This window comes from Microtus oregoni, unplaced genomic scaffold, assembly GCF_018167655.1.
Source record: "Microtus oregoni isolate MIOR12 unplaced genomic scaffold, Mior012 000015F_ref0000493, whole genome shotgun sequence".
NCBI lineage: Eukaryota > Metazoa > Chordata > Mammalia > Rodentia > Cricetidae > Microtus > Microtus oregoni.
The window spans coordinates 15,379,645-15,401,159 of record NW_024543074.1 but is presented as its reverse complement, the minus strand read 5'-3'; the positions used below and the strand labels follow the sequence as shown (position 1 = coordinate 15,401,159).

General features: G+C 40.5%; 1 protein-coding gene across 5 annotated transcripts in view; it reads left to right on the top strand.

Moving 5' to 3' along the window:
* Nucleotides 1-21,515, top strand: part of Ap2b1 (adaptor related protein complex 2 subunit beta 1) — a 125,075-nt gene that overhangs the window by 27,940 nt on the left and 75,620 nt on the right. For all 5 annotated transcript variants that reach the window (XM_041665412.1, XM_041665411.1, XM_041665413.1 and 2 more), the window contains exons 5-11: nt 2,732-2,977; nt 12,492-12,682; nt 14,799-15,020; nt 15,774-15,894; nt 16,012-16,107; nt 18,701-18,816; nt 21,021-21,186. In XM_041665412.1, coding sequence (XP_041521346.1) covers nt 2,732-2,977; nt 12,492-12,682; nt 14,799-15,020; nt 15,774-15,894; nt 16,012-16,107; nt 18,701-18,816; nt 21,021-21,186 — 1,158 coding nt within the window. The remainder of the gene's footprint in view (nt 1-2,731; nt 2,978-12,491; nt 12,683-14,798; nt 15,021-15,773; nt 15,895-16,011; nt 16,108-18,700; nt 18,817-21,020; nt 21,187-21,515) is intronic.

Here is a 21,515-nt window from a genome sequence, read left to right as displayed (position 1 = left end):
TTGCTTCCAAGGCTAACGGACATAGGGTATTTCATCCTAATAGATAGCTGCTGATAGAGGTTGGACAAACCATCACATTGTTACCTGAGGATTTGTTCTATCTTTCCTGAGAGTTAGGGTTAGGACTCAGAAACACTACTGCAGGAGGTGCTACTTGTCTTTGATTTGGTAGGCCTTACAACATTGGATTAAGTATTTTTTAAAGATTTATTTTGTTATTTATTTGTATGTGAGTGCAGAGGCCAAAAGGTTTTGGATCCTCTGGAGCTGGAGTTACAGGCTGTTATAAATTCCTGACATGGGTTCTAGGAACTGAACTTGGATCCTCTAGAAAAAACAGCAGGTGCTTTTAACTGCTGAGCCTCCCTTCAACCCATGATTAACTATTTTTATTATGCAAATTAAAAATATTCACGTAGGGGAAATAGTAAAATATTCATCTTGTGATTTCTTTTTTAGAAATAACTACTGACACATGGCCACTATTGTTGAATTTATATCCCTGTACATAAAACACTCTTCTGACCCCAGCCCCTCTCTCAGCATCATTTTCCTGCTTACATTTGTCAGAGTCAGACCATAGGGTCTCAGTCCTTCCATCCTGCTCTCCTCCCTAGCCCAGGGTCTTTCTCTCTAGCCCAGGCTGAGCCTCCTCCCTTGGCCTCCTCTCATTTTCTGCTCCCGTCCATGTGCTAGAATTCTAGGCATGGGCTGCCACACCTGACTAGGATCTGTTTTTAAAATCATGACCTCACTACTATTGTCACAGACTCTAAAACTGACAACGCCAAACTTTGTGAGTTTGAAGCCTGCCTAGCCGCAGGAGACCCTGTCTCAGAAAGCCTAACTAATAAGGAGTGATACAGTTTCCTTGCTGCCACTGCGTAGTCAGAGTTTTCTGTCATTAGCTGGGATGGGCTTGGAGGTGCGTTAATCACCTTACTACCGCTTTGTGTCTGCAATAGATTCTGTCTTTTAAAAACATCAGACATTTCCAAAATTAACCTCTGTTTGAACTTTGAAAAATAACTGGTAAACTTTTTATAGGCTTTTTCCCTCGTGGTTTTCTACATTTGCACACAGACCACAACTTTTCGTTTTGGTTTTTTTTTTTGGGGGGGGGTAAATGATTCTTTGGTAGAATATATTATAGGGAAGATTTTTGTTTAAATTTTTGAAAGAGTTGAGCATAAATGTACATGACTTGAGGAGAGTTTTCTTTTCTTATTTTGAGACAAAGTTTTACTGTCCAGGCCTGACTGTCCTAAATCTTGCTGTATAGACTAGGCTAACCTCAAACTCAGAGATCCACCTGCTTCTGCCTCTAGGGTGCTATGATTAAAGGCATGCACCACCATGCCCAGCCTAAAGAAATTGTTGAGACAGGAATTTTAAGAAAGTATTCTTGGCCAGGAGATTATGACAGGTGCTTTTAATCCCAGCACTTGGGAGGCAGAGTCAGGTGATCTAATGAGTTCAAGGCCAGCCTGTTCTGGGAAAACCAGAACTGCACAAAGAAACCCTGCCTCATAAACAAACAAACAAACAAATAAAAAGAGAGAGACGGGCTGGAGAGGTGGCTCAGAGGTTAAGAGTATTGGCTGCCAGAGGTCCTGAGTTCAATTCCCAGCAACCACATAATGGTTTACAACCATCTGTAATGAGATCTGGTGCCTTCTTCTGGCATGCAGGCATACATGCAGACAGAACATTTATTCTCTGTCAGTGTTTTGCCAATGCTTTGTTGGGAAAAACTCTGTTGTAAAGGAGACTGCTTGCTGCTGAGGAGCCCAGCAAGCCCACTTTGCTGCTTAGCTGGACGTGTGCTTCTGTCAGGCCCCAGCCAGATCATAGCACATCTTTGTTCTGTTCTGTAGGCCTCCTGCAGTTGTGTTCTTTTTTTACTTGGTTATTACAGATTGACAGTGGAGGTGACATAACCTTTCCAGTTCTGTCTTTTTTCCTGAACAAGAATAGAAGAAAGGGGGTCATTTCTGTTAGGCATGTCCACTAATAGTTCTAGGGGTGGCCACACTGACTTACCAGACTCGTGCCTAGTAAGATTGAGCCCTGTTGGACCTTTCCTCATTGTGTGTATGCAGCACTTAAAAGATTTCTTTCTGGGGCTGGAGAGATGGCTTTGTGGTTAAGAGCACTTGCTGCTCTTGCAGAGGACCCAAGTTCTATTCCCAGCACTCACATGCGGTAGCTCATAACCCCTTGTAACTCCAGTTGCAGGGGCTTTGACACCCTCTTGTGGCCTCTGTGGGTACCTTTACGTAAGTAAGCACATGGCACCTGTACACATTCATAGCATAAATCCTTATTTTATTTTAGATTTATTTAATGTGTGTGAGCGTTTTGTTTACATGTGTCTGTGTACCATGCACATGCTTGGTGCCTACAGAGGTTGGGTCCCCTGGAACTGGAATTATGGGTGGTTGTGAGCTGCCATGTGAGTGCTGGGAATCAAATCTAGGTCCTCTGCAAGAACAATTACTTTTAACCTCTGAGCCACCTCTCCAGCCTTGATAAATTTCTTAAAAAACAAAAAACAACTTTTTTTTCTAAGCTCTTGAGTAGACAACTAAGACCTTTAGGAAAAGAATAGCATGAGAGATTGGATTTTCATGTAGAATATACTAGAAACTTGCAAGGTTTATGTCAACTGGAGTATTTACTTGTAATCATCTTGTATTCATGTAGTTGCTTTTTCTTTTTTCTTTGATAGGATTGTGAAGATCCTAATCCTTTGATTCGAGCATTGGCAGTTAGAACCATGGGGTGTATCCGGGTGGACAAGATTACAGAATATCTCTGTGAACCCCTCCGCAAGTGCTTGAAAGATGAAGACCCCTATGTTCGGAAAACAGCAGCAGTCTGTGTGGCAAAACTCCATGATATCAATGCCCAGATGGTGGAAGACCAGGGATTTCTGGATTCTCTGCGGGATCTCATAGCAGATTCAAATCCAATGGTAATTCATTGTGCTTTTATAAAGAGAGCAACATTTAAAACGAGCCCTTTCCAAGGTGTGCTTAGCACATGTTTTCTTTGAGACATTGACCACAGGGTAGTTGTGGGAAATAGTTTTGTGTAATATATAGATGGTATACTTCATATCCCTGGGTGTTTTTATTTTTAGAATTAGTTTTTCAGATAGTGATCTGTGGTATATCTTGTATGAAATTAAAACTAAATCAAAATAATCTGTATTTACCAACTATTGTAATGTATTCTCAAAGAACTCTAAGATAAAATTTATTGTGTTCTGTGTATTTAACAGCCAGAATATAACGCTTAATTTTTTTTATTTGTTTGGTTTTGGCAGTGCTGAGGATTAAACCCAGAACCTTGTGCAAGTACCTTATTTCCAAGCTAAAGCCCCATCTCAAAGCTGGAGTTTATTTCCTTCTTGACATCTTTATATTTTGTTTGAACCACTTTGCAGGATTAAGAGTAGGTGTGGAAGAACTGGAACAATGACTTCCAGTAAGGTGTCATCGCCACTATTAGAAGATGAACCCCACTTTTTGGTTTACTTTCCCATGCAGTACCACTTGGCACCCTTTTTAAAAATTATATAAAGAATTGAGTCTGTATAGCTTTTTTTTCTTTTTACATTACTTTGCATGTGTGCATGTGTGTGTGTTGAAGTGAGTATTGCCATGGTGTGCTATGGCTCTCTTTTCCTACAATGTAAGTTCCAGGGATCAAACTCAGATCCTTGGTCTCTTGGTTTTAAGCGTCATTAGTGCGAAGCCATCTCACCAGTCCTAGCAATGCCAGTTTTAATGGACTGCTTAGCTGGTACCAGTGTACCTTTGCCATTGTTGGTGGTTCACTCTGTCATTCTGAGCAACCATCTTTGAAATTCTCTATCCAAGGACAGACGAGGTGATAAAGTTCTAAGCACCAACTAGACAGGCGGAATATCTTGTACCCTGTGGAAACCTATTAAATATTCAGTGAAGCTAAGAATGGATTGAGGCAAAAAATAAACTCGGACTCCCACAAGCAATTCTAGGTTGACGGGGAAAAGGCACCTCTACACTCATGTAATTCTTCCATATGAAACCTGTTAAATTTTAGAGTGTGAGGAATGGAAAGCACAGCAATCAGGTTTTTTGTTTGTTTGTGAGGAAACAGGATTTGAGATCCAGGTAACCCTGGAAGATCTGTATCAGGTCAGCTGGCAGCGTGCATGCCTAGTTTGCTGACCTCATCTAAGCTTCCTCCGCAGAGGAGAGGTCTTGATTTTTTTTTTAAAAACAGTGTATAGTACTTTCACAAATATAATAAATGGATTTATTTATCTTTGCCAGATTAAATAACTATCAATATAGTCTAATCCTACTTGTTGCCTTCATTACCTGGTTGTATGTAATTGAAATAGGCATTGGTGGATGGTTTCTATTTAAACTTAATATAGTATACATACTAAACCAATGTTCCCAAGAGTTGTCGTCGTTGTTTGTTTTCACTGTCCAGTCCAGAATGTGTTGGAACTCATCATGCAGCCTAGGTCAGCCTTGAACTGTCAGTTTCAACATCTCAGACTCTTGAAGTCTGGGATTACCATCACTCCTGACTATTGGTGACACTTTTTAACTTATTTTTATAACAACAAATGGAGAGGTGATTTGGAGAGACTTTACAAGTATGTTTGAGGAGACTTATAGAAAATAAGGTTACTTCATAGGCTTTTGAGAAACTCACATTCTGGGAGGCCTCTCCCACTGAAAGAAACCATTTTCTTCACATCCCCCTAGACTATTTTAGTGTCTTTTATTGTTGACTTACGTTACCGGAAAGTAACCTTAAGTAAACGCTAGCATTGGCGCCCTGGTTTTCCTTTTATTGGTGGTATCAGATGTAAATAACAAGTAGACCAAGTGCATTTCAAGGTCTAGTGGTGGCATGGAGCACACTCTCTCAAACAACTCAGAAGCTTCTGAGGCTTTTGTTTCTCTCGAAAAGGAATATTTAATTTGTAATGCCTGTGTGCTAGGCACAATGATGGGTGCTTTTATGTACACTATTTCAATTGTTTTCCTGTCTGTCTGAAGCAGAAGACTTTCCATGTTTCAGATCAAGAGCTGTGCATTCCAAAGGCTGCTGTCTCGATAGGATGTGGCTAGTTGTAATGCAGCCAGGATTGCAGCCTGGCTCTGAGTCCCAAACCTATTCCTGATCACCACCTTCATGGATTTATGTGAAGAAACAAGCTTAAGTCTATACATACCCCACACGCGTTAGGTCTGTTGTGTTTTCATGTTTCAAAATGGTTTAGAATTGAATACATGAAATTCTTTAATTATCTGTACACCATTAATTACTACGAAGTCATCTTCTTTCTCTAATTGTGGATCTGAGTCCTTGTCCCTTGTTTGAGTGATTTTCTTCCACCTTTTCTCAGGCTGTCCCACACGGTGGCAGCACTGCACCATGTCTTAAAGGACATGAGATTCCCACCTTAGAGTTCTTACAGTTCAGAATGGCTTCCTAGAGAGAAAAGCACCGGAACATTTACAGGCATGACTTCAAATCCTTTGGGGGGTGGAGGGGCTTTTCAAGACAGGGTTTCTCTGTGTAACCTCCCTGGCTGTCCTGAAACTCATTCTGTAGACGAGTCTGGTCTTGAATTTACAGAGATCAGTTGCCTCAGCTTCTCAAGTGTTGGGATTAAAGGCGTGTGCCGCCACTACCTGGCCAAAATCTTAGTATGAGAATACAGTGGAAATCAGGAGCTGACAGTGCTTGGAGTTAGATCAGCTCTGAGTACTAGCATTGCTGTGCCTTGCAATAAGTAATAGAACTTTTTTTTTCCTGCTGTCATTTTTAGGGGTTCCTACGATACCCTATTTTCCTGTAGTTATTTCACTACTTTACTTAAAGCCAATTCTCAGTGTCCTACTTGCCAGAGGAAAGGCTAGCTTTGAGATAATATTTCTTGACTCTGTTTAGTGCTAGTGTTACGCTAATGTTGCTTAATCTTCCTAGTTCCTCTTCTGGAAAATGAGAGATACTGTCTTCAAGAGTTGGGAGTATACAGGCTAGAGAGAAGGCTCAATGGTTAAGAGGGTGTGTTGCTCTCCAAGTTTGGCAGCTTCTCCATTATAACTGCCTATAACTCCAGCTCTGGTGACTCCTACACCCTTGTCTTGCCTCTGAGGGCCCCACACTCACATATGAGTGTGCGCGCGCGCACACACACACACACACACACATAATAAAAAATTTTTAGATATGAAAAAGCTTAGGCCAGGCCTAGTTAATGTGAAGGCGAAGGCGTAAGTCACAAACAATCCCACACCAGTTTGGAATTATGATTAATAGAATGGTTATTTATTTAAAGGGGAAAAATTACAGATCACCATCCCAGACAACAGCCCTCTGCACAATCAGGAAGGGAGTCTAGTCTCCTGAAGGTGGAGCAGGAAGCAAGAGAGAGAGGAAAGGGAAGTGGCCGCTTTTTTAAAGGGAGAGAGACCACACCCCAATGGGCTGGTATCTCAACGGCTATTGGCTGAAGGAGCGGAAGGAGCTCCTGCAACATTAATGTATATCTTTAATCCAAGCACTTGGGAGGCAGAGACAGGCAGATTTCTGTGAGTTTGGGGTTACCATGATCTATATAACAAGTTTCTGGCCAGCCAAGACTACATGGAAAAGGGGGTGGGAGAAGAAGGGGTTGGGAGTATTAATTGAGATTTTAAAGTGTACCCATTAAAGAACCTGGCATATGCCAGAAGGTGACTGCTACTGTAATTATGAAGTAGACATTAGGACAAGATCAACATCCACATTAATTTAATACCCATGCATTTTGATAGAATAATATCTTGTGATAGCATCAGAGTTAAGCATTCGCTCAGTTGTGGATTTTACTAGCCCACTTTGTAAGTAAGCTTGTCTTCAGGATGAAGACACACTGGCAGCTGCAGGAAAACAGCGTCCATGATTTCTTCACAAATACCAGAATTTTAGAAGCATCATTTGATAAGTATGTTTGCAGGAAAAGTGTGCTTTTGAATGGAGTTCTCCTTAGAGTTTTGGCCGTGTTAGTCTTTTCCTTGCTTAATTTGGTTTTGCTCTCTGGTATCTTGGGTTTTCTTTCTACAGCTAACATTTCTATTAGGATCTACGGTTTGAGAGACTCCCTTGGTAGTGATACCATGTGTGCTTTGCACTTTAGTGTTGAGCTCAGTTCTCAGCCCCTCTGGTTTACTACAGAACCCCCATGATCTCCATCTTCCAAGCCTTCTATCACTCTCAGCAGCCCTGGAAAATACCCATTTTCCATTGTAGTGGCATTTCACTTGTATTTTAATAAGTAAAACTTCAACCTGAAGTTCCAAAAGGCAAAACAGCCAGCCACTGGCTCTTATCTCTACCTCAGTTCAAAAATGGTGATCCTGTCTCCAGGAATCTCAGAATGAGACTGAGCCTGAGAGCTGTCTCCTCCCGTTTTATAATCCTCTCTAGGACTGGGATTAAAGGCGTGTACCACTACTGAGTGGTTTCTATGGCAAGATAGTGTGTCTACTGGGATTACAGGTGTGTTATTGCTGCTTGGTCCATAATGCTGGCCAGTGTGGCCGTTTTACTTTTCTGATCTTAGGCAAGTTTTATTTATTAAAATACAAGTGAAATGCCACTACATTCCATTGCTCCATCCTCCCTTAATGTGTAAACCAATTAGTAAAGAACATATTTTCTCAGTGTACCTGAGAAATATCAGTGAATCTGATCCTCCTTAGCTGTGTGTTCCCCCAAGCTTTAGTGTCCTCATCTTCAAAATGGGAATAATAAAATGCTTATGTCATAGTGTTGAGCTTTAGACAAAGGCTCTCAAGACATTTAATGGTGAGCTTAGTATAGAATAAATCTTAGTAATAATGTTCTGTGGTGATGGGTTTAGTAATTCTAGAAAGATTGCTCTTTTAATGGCAACACTTTTATTTTAAAAGCTTTTGAGAATATTTGAAGAGATAAAACCAAAGGACATGATAGTGAGATAAGAGGGTGGGGCGATAAGGTGACTCGGTGGCTGAGAGGACCTGGGTTCCATTCCCAGCATCCGATGTCCTCTTCTGACCATCACAGGCAATAGACATGCATGTGGTGCATATACATACATGCTGGTAAACATTCATATGTATAAAATAAATCTTAGGAAGAAAAATTTTAGGAAATGCATTATAAGCATGTGTGAACTTGTCAAAAGAGTACATTAATTTTTAAAAGCTTTTCAAATAATATTTAGACCAAATTTTGTTTATATTGGTCTATATTAATTCCTTTTCATACATATATGTCATATATTTTGACCATAAGTACCCCATTATCATCTCACTCCTCTCTCATTTATCCCTTTCCTCTTCCTAATTAGTCTTTCTTCTACTTTCATGTTCTGTGAGGTGTGTGTGTGTGTGTAGGCCAGAAGGATAATGAGCACCCATGTGAGTGGCTGGGATTCTGACCCGGGTCCTCTGAAGACCAGCCCATTAATGCTGAGCTCTGAGCTGTCTCTCCTGTCCTAGATACCAACGTTGTAGAAATCAGTTTGTGTGTCCAGAAAGCTCAGTCTCCCCATTGATAATGTTCTTTCCCCTCCAGCTTTGGTGTTTTGAATCAGAGGCTTATGTAATTAAGACTGGCCCTGAATTTCTAATTCTCCTGCCTTCGCATCCTGAGTGCTGGGATTGCAGGTGTGTGCTGGGATTGCAGGTGTGTGCTGCCACATGTGACTGCAAATGTACTTTTAAAAGAACTTCCTTTAGAACTCTTTTTTCCCTTATGTGCTCCTAGGCTTTCTGAGATTACAGCAGCATTCCTAAGATAAAGGATCATTTCTTAGAGAGGAAATGTGAGACTTGTCTTAACAGTTCCGATACAGAGTGACACTGTGACCGAGGGACACGCGTCTGAGATGCTGACCTGGGCTGAGCTTTCTCTATGGGCACTTCTCACTCTGTCCCTACAGTGGTGTGTTCTTCTTTGGAGAAGGTTCTTTGCGAAGAAATGATTTCTAACTTATCACTTTATCTTTAAATTTTTATTTCAAAAAAATTGTAGAAGCATTGGCAAAAAAAAGAGGCCTGGTGTACACCAGCTGCCCACTTGTCAATTTGAACTCAGTCTTTTCCTTCATCTGCCCCAGATTCAGTGTGATTGACTGGCATCAGGTTTATCACCATGTGGGCGCACGCTTTACTGACGTGAGAATGTAAAGCACTCCACCATGAGCATGCCTTGGGTAATTCTGGAAACCCAAGAGTCTGAATTGATTGGAAGATGACTGTGAAGAGCTAGAAGCAGCCTTGGGTGGTTTTCGAGGAACAGGAAGTCTGGTGCAGGGTGGAAGAGCTGCTCATCTGCCCTGTCACTTTGGTGGTGACTTGACCGGTATCCTCTTCCCTCCCGCAGGCTCTGCTCAACGTGGTCCTCTGATCTGATCTTTCTATTTATTTTTATTAGCTGACTTTTGAGTATTTCCTTCCTTGTTTTAATATGTTAGTAAGTAGACATTGGCTATTTAAGCATTAAAACTTACCCTTCATTAGTTGCATGACACACTTTCTTTAACTTCTAATTGCCTGTAATGGTAACGAGGGGATTCTAACTCCTCATTGTGTTTAATCTCTTTCTGTTCTCTCCGTGTCTATTTTTAGTTCCTCATTTCTCATCTTTTCTTTTCTATTACCAAGCCTTCTATTTAACTTTTAAACAACACATGCATGCATGTACACATATGCATGCACACATGAACACACACGCGCGCATGGTGGAGGTGAGGGAAATGCATTGATAAAAATGGTAATTATGGTAGGAGATTTCTTTTAAACTGATGACCATGGTTGAATGTGTTGGCATAGCAGTCAAAATAAGCAGTTGACATAAGACATTATAATTTTTTTATTCTAAAATAAGGTCAATCATGCATGGGAAATAAGTTATTTTCCCTGCATGTGAAGTTCCTGGGAATGATTATTATTTTTGTTTGTTTAGGGGTTGTTTGTTTGCTTGCGGACAGGGTCTTGTACCTCAGGCTAGCCTCAAACTTCTGTAACAGAAGATGATCTGAACCATGCTGGGGTTATAGGCAGTGTTTCATTCTTTATGCATTCCTGTTTTACTAAATCTCATGCACAAGGATAGAATGAACAAAAACCTTTGAGAAAAGCTCACACGTGTTATTATAGATGATACATTAGGTCAGATTTGGTTTGTGGCAGCGAAATGTCTTAATTATATTTACTCAGCAAGTCTTTGATTCTTTTCATGTGGGACTTTTTGTTCTCATCACCAAATTATAGCTTAAGAGTATTCTGTCTGCCATCTTTATCTTCTACATAATGATGGCTATTGCTACATTGTACTATGTATTAAATCACTCTCTCTTGGATATTTACTTTCCCTGTTTATTTCATGATTAGTATAATCTCCCAATTATCTAGGTAATGTGGATAATAACACTGATAGCTAGGTTGTAGCCGTTGTGTTTCTGTCTTGTTAACATGACTGTAAAACTCAGTTTCTTAAGCTTTTGTCGGGATTTTAGTAAGACTCGACTATGCATCAATGCCATTGAATTTTTTTTAGGTATTGTTGAAGCTGGCTTCTTGATTCTTTTTAAATTACGAAATACTTATGATCAGCCATGCTAATCTTAATGTATGGACTTTTAGTGTAAAACATATTTTAAAACTCACCTGTACAGAACCATGGGGTAATATTTTCATTGTGGTGTTCATGAGTGCTTTTGAAATTTTAAAATAACTTTGAATATTCATTTATCAGTTATATTAGAAATAATCTTTAATTTTTATTTAAAATACTGACCTTGTTTTGAGGCTACACATATTCTCCTATCAGTGAATCAAGGCACAAGTGTACTTTCTTGTCTAGAGTAACAGTTTTTCACACCATCTCAAAGAAGAGGATGTATTTAAAATATTATATTTCATTGAGTCTACAGTTTCATCAACTATAACATATATGATTAGCTTCTATATCTCTGTGAAGAACATTCTCCACTAAAGAATGGGTGATTGCGGGCTAGAGAAATGGCTCAACAGTTAAGAGCAGTTATTGTTCTTCCAGAAGATCCGAGTTTGATTCTTATCAACCATCTGTAACTCCAGTTCCAGGAGATCAGCTTCTCTTCTGACCTTCGAGGGCACCAGGCACATACATGGTGTACAGATGTTCATAGAGACGAAACATCCAGGCACAGAAAAAAAACTTGATGGTTGTTTTTAAATGCACTCCAGTTTTAGAGATGTTAGTGCAAAAAAACCTTCCTGTTGTTACTTGATGAATTATGGTAATGTTACCACCTTAAATTTGTTTCAGGCATTGTGGAATTTTCTGTTTTTGTATTTAAGGACAAGGTCTCTCTTTGTAGCCCTAGCTGTCCTGGAACATGCACAGTAGACCAGGCTGGACTCAAACTCAGAGATCCACCTGCCTCTGCATCCCAAGAGCTGGGATTAAAGGCCTAACATGGAAAAAAAATTAATGATTTATTTTATTTTATCTGCATTCATGTTTTGCCTGCATCTGTGCCTGTGCAAGTCTGTCCTGAAGCTGGAGTTACAGACAATTGTGAGCTGCCATGTGAGTGCTGGTAATTGACCTCAGGAAAAGCAGCCAGTGCTCCGAGCTGCTGACCAACTTCTCCATAAATATTTCTTAATGTATAACAAAATTGAACTTGTACCCTCAAGCTAAAATTAGTTTATGAGGTAGATTAAATTCTCCTTGATTTCCAGATGAACAAACCACATTGTATAGGGATTATGTGTTCTTCTAGAATTGTGTACTCATGAATTACGGTTTCCAGTACACTTACTTACTCTGAGGTATGCGATAATATTGAATAACGGACAATGTCACCTCCCTGTTGTCCACATTCATTTATAATTTGGCCTTTGGCCTAGATTTTTCTCTGTTACACAATTCAAATATTTATTGAGATTTTACTTTTGCCTTTTTTTTTTTTTTTTTTTTTTTTTTGGTGAGGTCTCATTCTATTGTCCATAGGTGGGCCTGGAGCTTACTTTGTAGCTAGCCCATAATAGTCCCAAACTTGGAAATATCCTTTTTGTCTCAGTCACTCGTGTGTTGAGATTGCAGGTATGAGCCCCCAGCAGTTTAGCTTCATTTTTTTACAGCTGTTGCTGTGTCTTGATTTTAGCTGCAGTATTGAGTGCAGCTACAGTGGTTAGTGTTTCCATAGTGAATCATCGTGCCTCTACTAATGGATGAATTACTCTGATTCTGGAGTGCCTGACTACTCAGAAACTGTATAGGCTGTCATTGGTGGCTTAATGCATGTTTTGAAAGCAGTTCATTTATTTCTGTCTAACTGGGTAAAATGTTTAGGAGCGAATTGAGAGCTGTGAAGTGATCCTGCCAAGGTTTTTGTGTGTCGTAGCTTTGGTTGTCTGGCATATTCAAGTCACTGTCTGTTTCCTTCACAGGTGGTGGCTAACGCTGTGGCGGCATTGTCTGAGATCAGTGAATCTCACCCAAACAGCAACTTACTTGATCTGAACCCTCAGAATATTAATAAGCTGCTCACAGCCCTAAATGAGTGCACTGAATGGGGCCAGATTTTCATCTTGGACTGCCTGTCTAATTACAACCCTAAAGATGACCGGGAAGCCCAGAGGTCAGTCTGTCTACTGGACATAAGCTGATGGTCTTGCCTGACTGAGTAATGTCTAATGTCTGCTCCTAGTGTAAGAGGCTATCAGACTGAGGAAGGCAGAGGGTGTAGGGGATATTGCTATCCCTGGCATATTTTCTCACTGGAGTTAGGGACACTGTAAGTGCTAAAGCACATCAAGAAGAATTTAGTTGTTTCTGTTATACTTCTGCCAAAACTTCCATCATATTGTCGCCCATCTCCCAATTCCTGGTCATTTGGTAAACAAAAGTTATGTCTGTCCTTGTAATGCCATGCTGTCTATTCTGTTAGATTCTTCATACTAGCTACGGAGCTGAACAATAGATAAGTGTTTTAGAGGCAGCAGCACAGATGTGTCTTGCCCTTGATTTGGCGCTTTTGAGAACGGCTTGATTGCTCCACTCAGCCCTTTACCGCCTACAGTTGCGGATTTCCTTGACTGTCAGAACTTTATTAGCAAATGGCATCAACACATAAGTACATTTCAGTTTACAAGGCTGGAGTTACTACCCATTTTTAAATTGAGCATGTTGTATATATAAGCACTGGTCTAGGCAAAGTACTTCTGAAGAATTGCTGACTCTCCATTAAAGTTGACATATTTTAATTATGGTAGATAAGAACCTTCCTTGCCTGGCTGAAGCTGATTTCCAAGCTACTAGAATGTAAGTTCTCTTCACTTGTCTGGGAAATGACTCCCTCTGGACCTAAAACTGCTGGTAGTTTCTTTCCATCATTGAAAGTACAATTATATTCTGAAGAGAACTTTACCAAGAATTTTGTTTTCTGTTGGCTATTGACATTGCACTCATTAGTTCCCTCAGCAGAACTTCTTAAGCCGGTGCTTGGTGCTGGGTTCTGTGCTAGGCTGTGAGAATTCCACAGAGAACAGACAACAGTTGTGGCCCTCATGCACCATTCACTCTGGGGGTAGGAGTTTATACAGTGTGGATATTCAAGAACGCAGGCCATAACTCATGACTGCTAACAGGTACTAGAAGGGACTATAAAGAGAATGCCTTCCATCTCTATAGTTTCTGTTTGTTTTTAGTCAGGGTCTATGCATATAACCTCTGCTAGCCACAAACTTGTGACCTTCCTGCCTCAATATTTGTTTTGTTTGTTGTTTGAGACAGGCTCTCGATATGTAGCCCCTACTGGACTCAAACTTACCATATAGATCATGGCCTCTAACTCAGAGATTCATCTGCCATTGCTTCCCAAAAGCTGGAATTAAAGCTGTGCATACCACACTTGGCAGGGTTTTATTTTTTTTTTATTTTAATTTTTGGAATTATACTTTTTAAAAAGAGCAATTGAGAAGGTATCTGTGAAAGGGACTTTTTTAAGTCTGGAGTCAGCCGTGTGGACATAAAAAGGAGAGAGTAAGCAGGTGCTTACCTTGTCTCTAACATTGTAAACAGGACTCATGATGTTGCCCAAGAGCAGGCAAGATTAGGTTGATTTCAGAGAACACTATACGTGTGACTATCAAGATTCTACGGGGCATCTAAGCATAGGTAGTAGGGGCTAGAAGAAGTTAGGAGAATATTGTAATAATATTCTAATATTAAAAACCAAACCCAAACAGAACAAAAGCCTTATCTGTTCCCGAGTTTTTCTTACTAGCTTGAAAGCAAGAGGCTATGTAGTTTTGTCTGCCAACCCACTTTATCTTTAAGACACAGGTGATGACACCTCTCACTGTGCATTTATTTTCAGGACGTTTGGTTTGATTTCCTATAGGTTGAGTAGAGATGAGCTGTGAGGCAGGGAGCCCTAGCATTATGTGTGGGAGACAGAGGACTAAAATCCAGAAGGTAACTGGTGTGAGTGCAAGTGTCTGGGGGGTTGCTAGTTCCCTTCCAGTTTGGATATCCCTGTTGCTGGCTTCTCAAGTCTTCTGATGCCCCTGCTCTGCCTGTAGTCTGCTGGGCACGAAGCTTCTGCAGTGTTGGATCCCATTTTGACCTAAGCATGGAGCTTTGACTTTGCTAACTGAATCTTTGATTTCTTGATACTTGGGCCATGGAACTCTGAAGCATAACTTTATGGATGAATTGAGCAAAGGTGCTGTATTTTCCCTTTCTGCCCACAGCATCTGTGAGCGAGTGACTCCTCGACTCTCCCATGCCAACTCTGCGGTGGTGCTTTCAGCGGTGAAAGTCCTGATGAAGTTCCTAGAGCTGTTACCCAAGGACTCCGACTACTATAATATGCTGCTCAAGAAGTTAGCACCTCCGCTTGTCACTCTGCTGTCGGGGGAGCCAGAAGTACAGTATGTTGCCCTGAGGAACATCAATCTAATTGTCCAGAAAAGGTGGGAAATAGTGGTTTTGTGATTTTAAAACGTGTGTGATCTTGAATTAAGCTTAATATAAATGCCCTATAGACCGATGCTAATCTCTTTTGTTTGTTACTGTATGGAAGTGAAAATGTTATAATAGTAGTACAACTTGCCCAGGAATACAACTTACAGTTACCAGTTTTTCGGTAGTAATTATCTGCTGTTGCAGTTCAGGGTTGTTTTGGCTTGTTTGTTTGTTTGTTTTTTGATTTTTGAAAACAGGCTCTCACTGTGTAGCTCAGGCTGGCCTCGAACTCACAAAGGTTCCCCTGCCTCTTCCTCCCAAGTGCTGGGAGTAAAGGAGTGTGCCATCACGCCCAGCTAGGTTGCTTTCTTAAGTGCTTCCTTTGGATATGCTACCCTTGGAAAGCTGTAGTTGAGGACCAGGTTTTTCTTCCCCAGCAGTTCTCTGTGGTAACATACCCCTTGTCCTTTAAAAGAACACAAATCAGATATCAAAAGGAATTTGTGGAGAATAGATGGGCTGGGAGTTTAGCTTTTTGCTAGAATGCTTGCCTAGAATGTGCTAGACACCCAGGTTTACTATGCGGAAGTAAAAGTGTTATTGTGTAGTGCAGCTACTATATGGGGTGGGGGCACAATAGAGACTTATACAGCACATTTGTCAGTGGTTTTGCCTCCCTCAAGGGGGCAGGCAGGAAGACTGAGCAGGATATGTCAGTAAATAAGTTCTATCTTCTTCCTTTCTTGTGTTGTGTATCACAGGCCTGAAATCTTGAAACAGGAAATTAAAGTCTTCTTTGTGAAGTACAATGATCCCATCTATGTTAAACTAGAGAAATTGGACATCATGATTCGTCTTGCATCCCAGGCTAACATTGCGCAGGTCAGACCTTAAGCTGTCTCAAATTTATGATGGCTTTGAACTTAAGATCTGACGTCCAGAAGACATGAAATTGCTGTTTGAGAATCTTTAAAGGTTATCCACTTGGATCTTTGACAGGTTCTGGCAGAGCTGAAGGAATATGCCACTGAGGTCGACGTGGACTTTGTTCGCAAAGCTGTGAGGGCCATTGGACGGTGTGCCATCAAAGTGGAGGTAAGGCTCCAGAGGAGATATAGATCACACAGTATGGGATTTTGAGTGTTCATCACTTTAGAGTATGTATATTTTGAAGTTTATCAAAATAATAAAGCATATACTTAATGAACTGAATAATTTAGTGCTTATGGGTGTTTTGTCTGCCTTATGTCTATGTACCTTGCGTGTGCTAAGTACTTCTCTAAGCCAGAAGAGGCTATTGGACCCCCTGGAACTAACGTTACAGATGGGTAGTCATGAGCCACAATCTGGGTGCTGGGAATCTAACCCAGGTTCTCTGGAAGAGCGGCCATTTTTACTCTTAGCCCCTGAGGCTTCTCAGCCCCAGATTAAAGCCCCTAAAGGGTTTCCCACCAAGCCCAGGCCTCCCTTCCTAGGACCTCTGAAGGCTCTTGGGAAGCAGCCCCAGGTCACCTCTCACCTGGGATGAGCTTGGCAACCTGTGCCGCTACAGGCCGCACCCTTGGGATAAACTCTGTCTTCCAAAAACAACGCCCTCACAGTGCCCGCCAGGCACTACAGCCCTAGTGAAAACGAAAAGCCGCTGTCCCTGGTTCTTTTCCTTCTCTACCTAGACATACTTCCCCAATAGTATTACTTTTAACTCTTTTTTATTTTGGATTTTCTTTTGCTACATCCATATCCATAAATAGTTTTATTATTTACTGATTTGTTAATTACAGATTTTTATCTTTTCAACACACCCCACTCCTCCCCCAAGCATTTGGGGGTGGCTTGTTGGTTTTACTTGTTGAGACAGAGTCTTACTGTGCAGCCCAGGCTAGCTCCAAAGTCACATTCCCTCTCCCTTAGTCTCTCAAGTGTATGATTTCAAGCATGAGACACTATGCCTGGCTTTAATTTTGTGGTCTTTTCCACACTTTATTTTTTTATTTTGGTAATATGTGTTCTTAGGTGTTGTATTTTGTTTTGGTTTTAACTTATTTTGATATTACCTATTTATTTTTTACATTTATGTTTATTGTTTGAGGGGGCAGCATGTGGAGGTCAGAGGACCACTTGTAAGAATTGGTTCTTTCCTTCCACCATAGGGTTCCTGGAGATCAAACTCAGGTCAGCAGGCCTGGTGGCAAGTGCCCTTATCCGATGATCCATCTTGCTGGCCCCAATACCACACATATACCGATTGCTCACTAGACTTAGAGACTTTCTCAGAGACTGGACTGTATCTTCATGGTTCTACTGATCTCATACCTCCATTTCCTTTAGATGACTAAATCTGGAGGCTTGGTGATATTCACGAGTTTCAGGTGGTGGTGTGTGCTTTTTAATCCTAACAGGAGGCACATAATTTAGTGACCTGTGATCGTACATTGTGATAAATGATACACTTACCCTTGGCTTTGGGGATTTTTCTCACAGTCCTGTCCTCAAAAAAAATCTGTCACAGTACCAATAAATTTATCAATTTGTATTTCATATTCAGTTAGTAAAAGGATTAAACTCTATTCTGGGATATTTTGAGCCATAGATAACTGAAAAGAAAAGAAAAGCTATGGACCTTATATTTGTAAAATATTTTGTAAGTCCATACAAAATTTGGTGATTCCTTTTTAGGAGGTTTAAAACACCCTGTGCAGGAGGTCAGAGAAATGACTCAGAGTATTGGTTGATCTGCCATGAGATTTGGAGTTTAGATCTTAGCAAACACATCAGGCAGCTGACAGGCTCCTGTAACTCCAGCTTTCAGGGCTCTTCATGAGCACCAGCATGTGTGTGTGCACACAAATGCAGTTTTATCCTCATCACAGTGGCTGCACTGTAAATACTAGCAGCCGGCTGCTCAGGCTATAGCCTGGGAGGGAATTCTGTCTACCTAGACAATGTCTCTGTTGCTGCCCTTAAAAGTAGCTTTAACTAAATTTCTGTGGTTCTAATAAAACTTGAGATTCAAAGGCTAAGGTGAAAACCTGTAAGCTCAGAAATTCCACAACACACACACACACACACACACACACACACACACACACACACACGGAGGGAGGGAGGGAGGGAGGGAGGGAGGGAGGGAGGGAGGGAGGGAGGGAGGAAGAGAGAGAGAGAGAGAGAGAGAGAGGAGAGAGAGGGGAGAGAGAGAGACCAGTGAAGAAATCTTTTTTAAAACACCAAAACATCCCATGCATTCTCCATTCACCTACGAATTCCACTTAAGGACCTCCCACTTAGATGTACTCTTTGCCTTTCTTTCCTCAGACCCTGGCTATTTTTTTCCTATTTTGGGTCTTCCAGTTATCTAGGTTAATGTTTACTCATTTAACTTAATTATCTGGGATAGAAGTATACCTCAGTGGTAGAGTGCTTGACTAACTTGAGTGAGGCTCTTAGAACACACAAAATCAAATCCAAAACATTTCTCAATTTGTTTTTTAATGAATAAAAGCGGTATATTTCTAGAATTTCTACTGTTGATATACAATAGATGATCTTCCTCTAGTATAGCTTTAGCAAATTCAAGTGCCTATTTAATTTAGTGAATTGTACTTGTATGTTTCCTTTTTTTCCTTTTTTGTGTTGAGATAGTGTTATTGGATAGATCATCTGACTTATGTTTTGATGCTTCTCTCCTTAGCAATCAGCAGAACGCTGTGTAAGCACATTGCTTGACCTAATCCAGACCAAAGTAAATTATGTGGTCCAAGAGGCAATTGTTGTCATCAGGGACATCTTCCGCAAATACCCCAACAAGTATGTCAAAATTCTTGTAACTTTCTCAAATCATTTGGGAAATGTTTAAGTAAGGCACTTTGAAATTGACTAGGTAAGAATTATTGTTCTTAATATAACTGGCTATAATAGATACTTTATTAAAAGTCAGGATACATAGGTGTGCAGCTAACAGAGATTAAACTTCTCATTTAGAGATGGTGATGGGGTTTCACGTTGGCCCTGTGTGCTGGGATTGCAGGCATGAGCCTTTGTACCCATTTACTTCTATTATTTTTGTAAAAATGAGTCTCTGCTTGAGTATATACAGTCTCTCGGCAGTTACCATTTAACAGGAAACCTATATATTCCCTGTTGTCTGGACACACTTTGTTTATGTTAAACAAATGATTGTATACTTTACCCTCTTGGAAGGGTCTTAACATGACACACGAATCATGTGGCCACTGCTTCACAAAAGCACGACAGTAATAGCCACACGGTTATTGTGTGGGACTTGTTACTTTGTGGGAAATGCCGAATTTATTGCAGTGAATTCCCCACCTCTGGCCTCTTGTGCAATGTTGTAGCTGCTTCCACACAGATACTCAGAGCCTGCATTTTCACATCACAGAATTTCAGATTGAGGATTCTTAGTTTATAAAACAAAAACAATAAAACCAATACTTTAATTCTGAAGACAGGGAGTCAGAATTTGTGTGTTGTATGTGTGTGTGGTTTTTTAGTTTGTTTGAGAAGTGTTATTTTTAGAAAGAGGACCACCATCTTTTACTGCACTTCCCAAAAAAAGGAGAGTAAGATTTCTAAACTGTTTTGTTATAGGTTGTTTAAAAAAAAAAAGTGTATCTCAGTATGACCAATTGTGTAAATAAGGGGTTATGACAGTTTAATTTTAAGAAAAGTCAAAAGCCTGATTTAATGAGTAGGAATGGGACAGATATTTGACCTAGTTATCTAGGTCAAATTCCCACATTAATTTGTTCCATCTTGTTCTATGTTTAAATTACATTAGCCAGCTGGTCTTGGTGACATAGGTCTATAATGTCAGCTACTCAGGAGGCTAAGCTGAGAAAGAATAAAAAGAAATTATTGAATTTCTTAATAGAAGCAGGTCTTTAGAATGTGTGCATTAGAACATAAAGATTTCTTTCATAAAAAGCAGATGGGGGTTGGGGAGCATGCTCAGATAAAGCGCTTACTGCATAAACTTGAGGACCAGAGTTCTGATCCCTGTCACCCATATAAAAGTCAGGCTTACCTGGTGGCCCACTTGTAAACCTAGTCCCAGGAAACAGAATATCTGGGCAAGCTGGCTAGCTAGACTAGCTGTATCAGTGAGCTCTGGTTTCAGAAAGAAACCTTGCCTCCATTAAAGTAGAACATGCTGTCAAGCTTCTTTGCGCATGCACGTACGCACATACACACACAAACACACCACACACAGAGAGAAATAGAGTGACAAGTGCAATAGGAGACAGATGGTTTCCTGTTCTTTTCTAACCCCATCTTCCTAAAAAGAAAGTGAGATTTCTAATGTTTTCTACCATAAAGGCAAAAGTGCATACTAGAAAAGCTCTCTATTGTACTTAAAGATTGGTTTTAGACATAAGATAGTAGAATTTTCTTATACCACAGGTTAATTTTTTTTCCTTGTGAAAGTCTGTCTCATGAACTCTTGTAAAAGTTTAAATCTTAGTTATTGAAATGTAATTGAGCTGGGCATGGTGGTTTATACCTTTAGTACTTAGGAGGCAGAGACAGGTGGATTTCTGTGAGTTCAAGGCCAGTCTGGTCTACATAGTGAATTACAAGACATCCAGGGCTATACGGAGATACCCTGCCTTAATAAATAAATAAATAGGAAAGAAAAAAGAAACATAATTGAAGAATGGTGGCTCACAGTCATCTGTAACTCCACTCCTAAGGGATCCTATTTCCTCTTCTGACCCCTGTGGGTACCAGGGCTGTGGGTGGTACACACACATACATACAAGCTAAGCATTCATATACATAAAATAATAAAGTAATCTAAGGTATTTTTAAAGCAAATGTGAAGAAAAGTGTAAGCCATTAATTTCTGACTTACTGCGTTATGCTCACTAAACATCTTTGTAGTTTGGTGATTTGGCTTGGAGTCCCTGGTGATGGTTTTGACTCTTAACTTCCACTGTCAAGTACAGTTCTTAGTTTTGTCCTTGGTAACAGTAGTCCATTTGTTGTAACAGGTATGAGAGTATCATTGCCACTCTCTGTGAGAACTTGGACTCCCTGGATGAGCCCGATGCTCGAGCAGCTATGATTTGGATTGTAGGAGAATATGCAGAAAGAATCGATAATGCTGATGAGTTACTAGAGAGCTTCCTGGAGGGTTTTCATGATGAAAGTACCCAGGTAAATTCTCTTCTATCCTGTGTCTACATCTCTTCAGGAAGATAACCGATGTTAAACATTGAGTCGTTTCTTGTATGCATTTATATGTCATGGTTTCCCTTTCTCAGAGGGGATGACTGTTTTGATTAGTCCTGGTTTCTAGCGTGACAGCTGCAGACCTTAGACCATGGTTTATAGACGCTAACACACATTGGAACATTTGGGGGCTCTTTGAAACCTGGGTTGCTGGTCCTCCACCCCAGAGATTGAGAAGCACCTATGTAGTCTCATTTCTTACGTGCTGCGAGTGATGCTCCAGAAGTGAGCTTCCCTGTGGTGGTTGAGAGCAG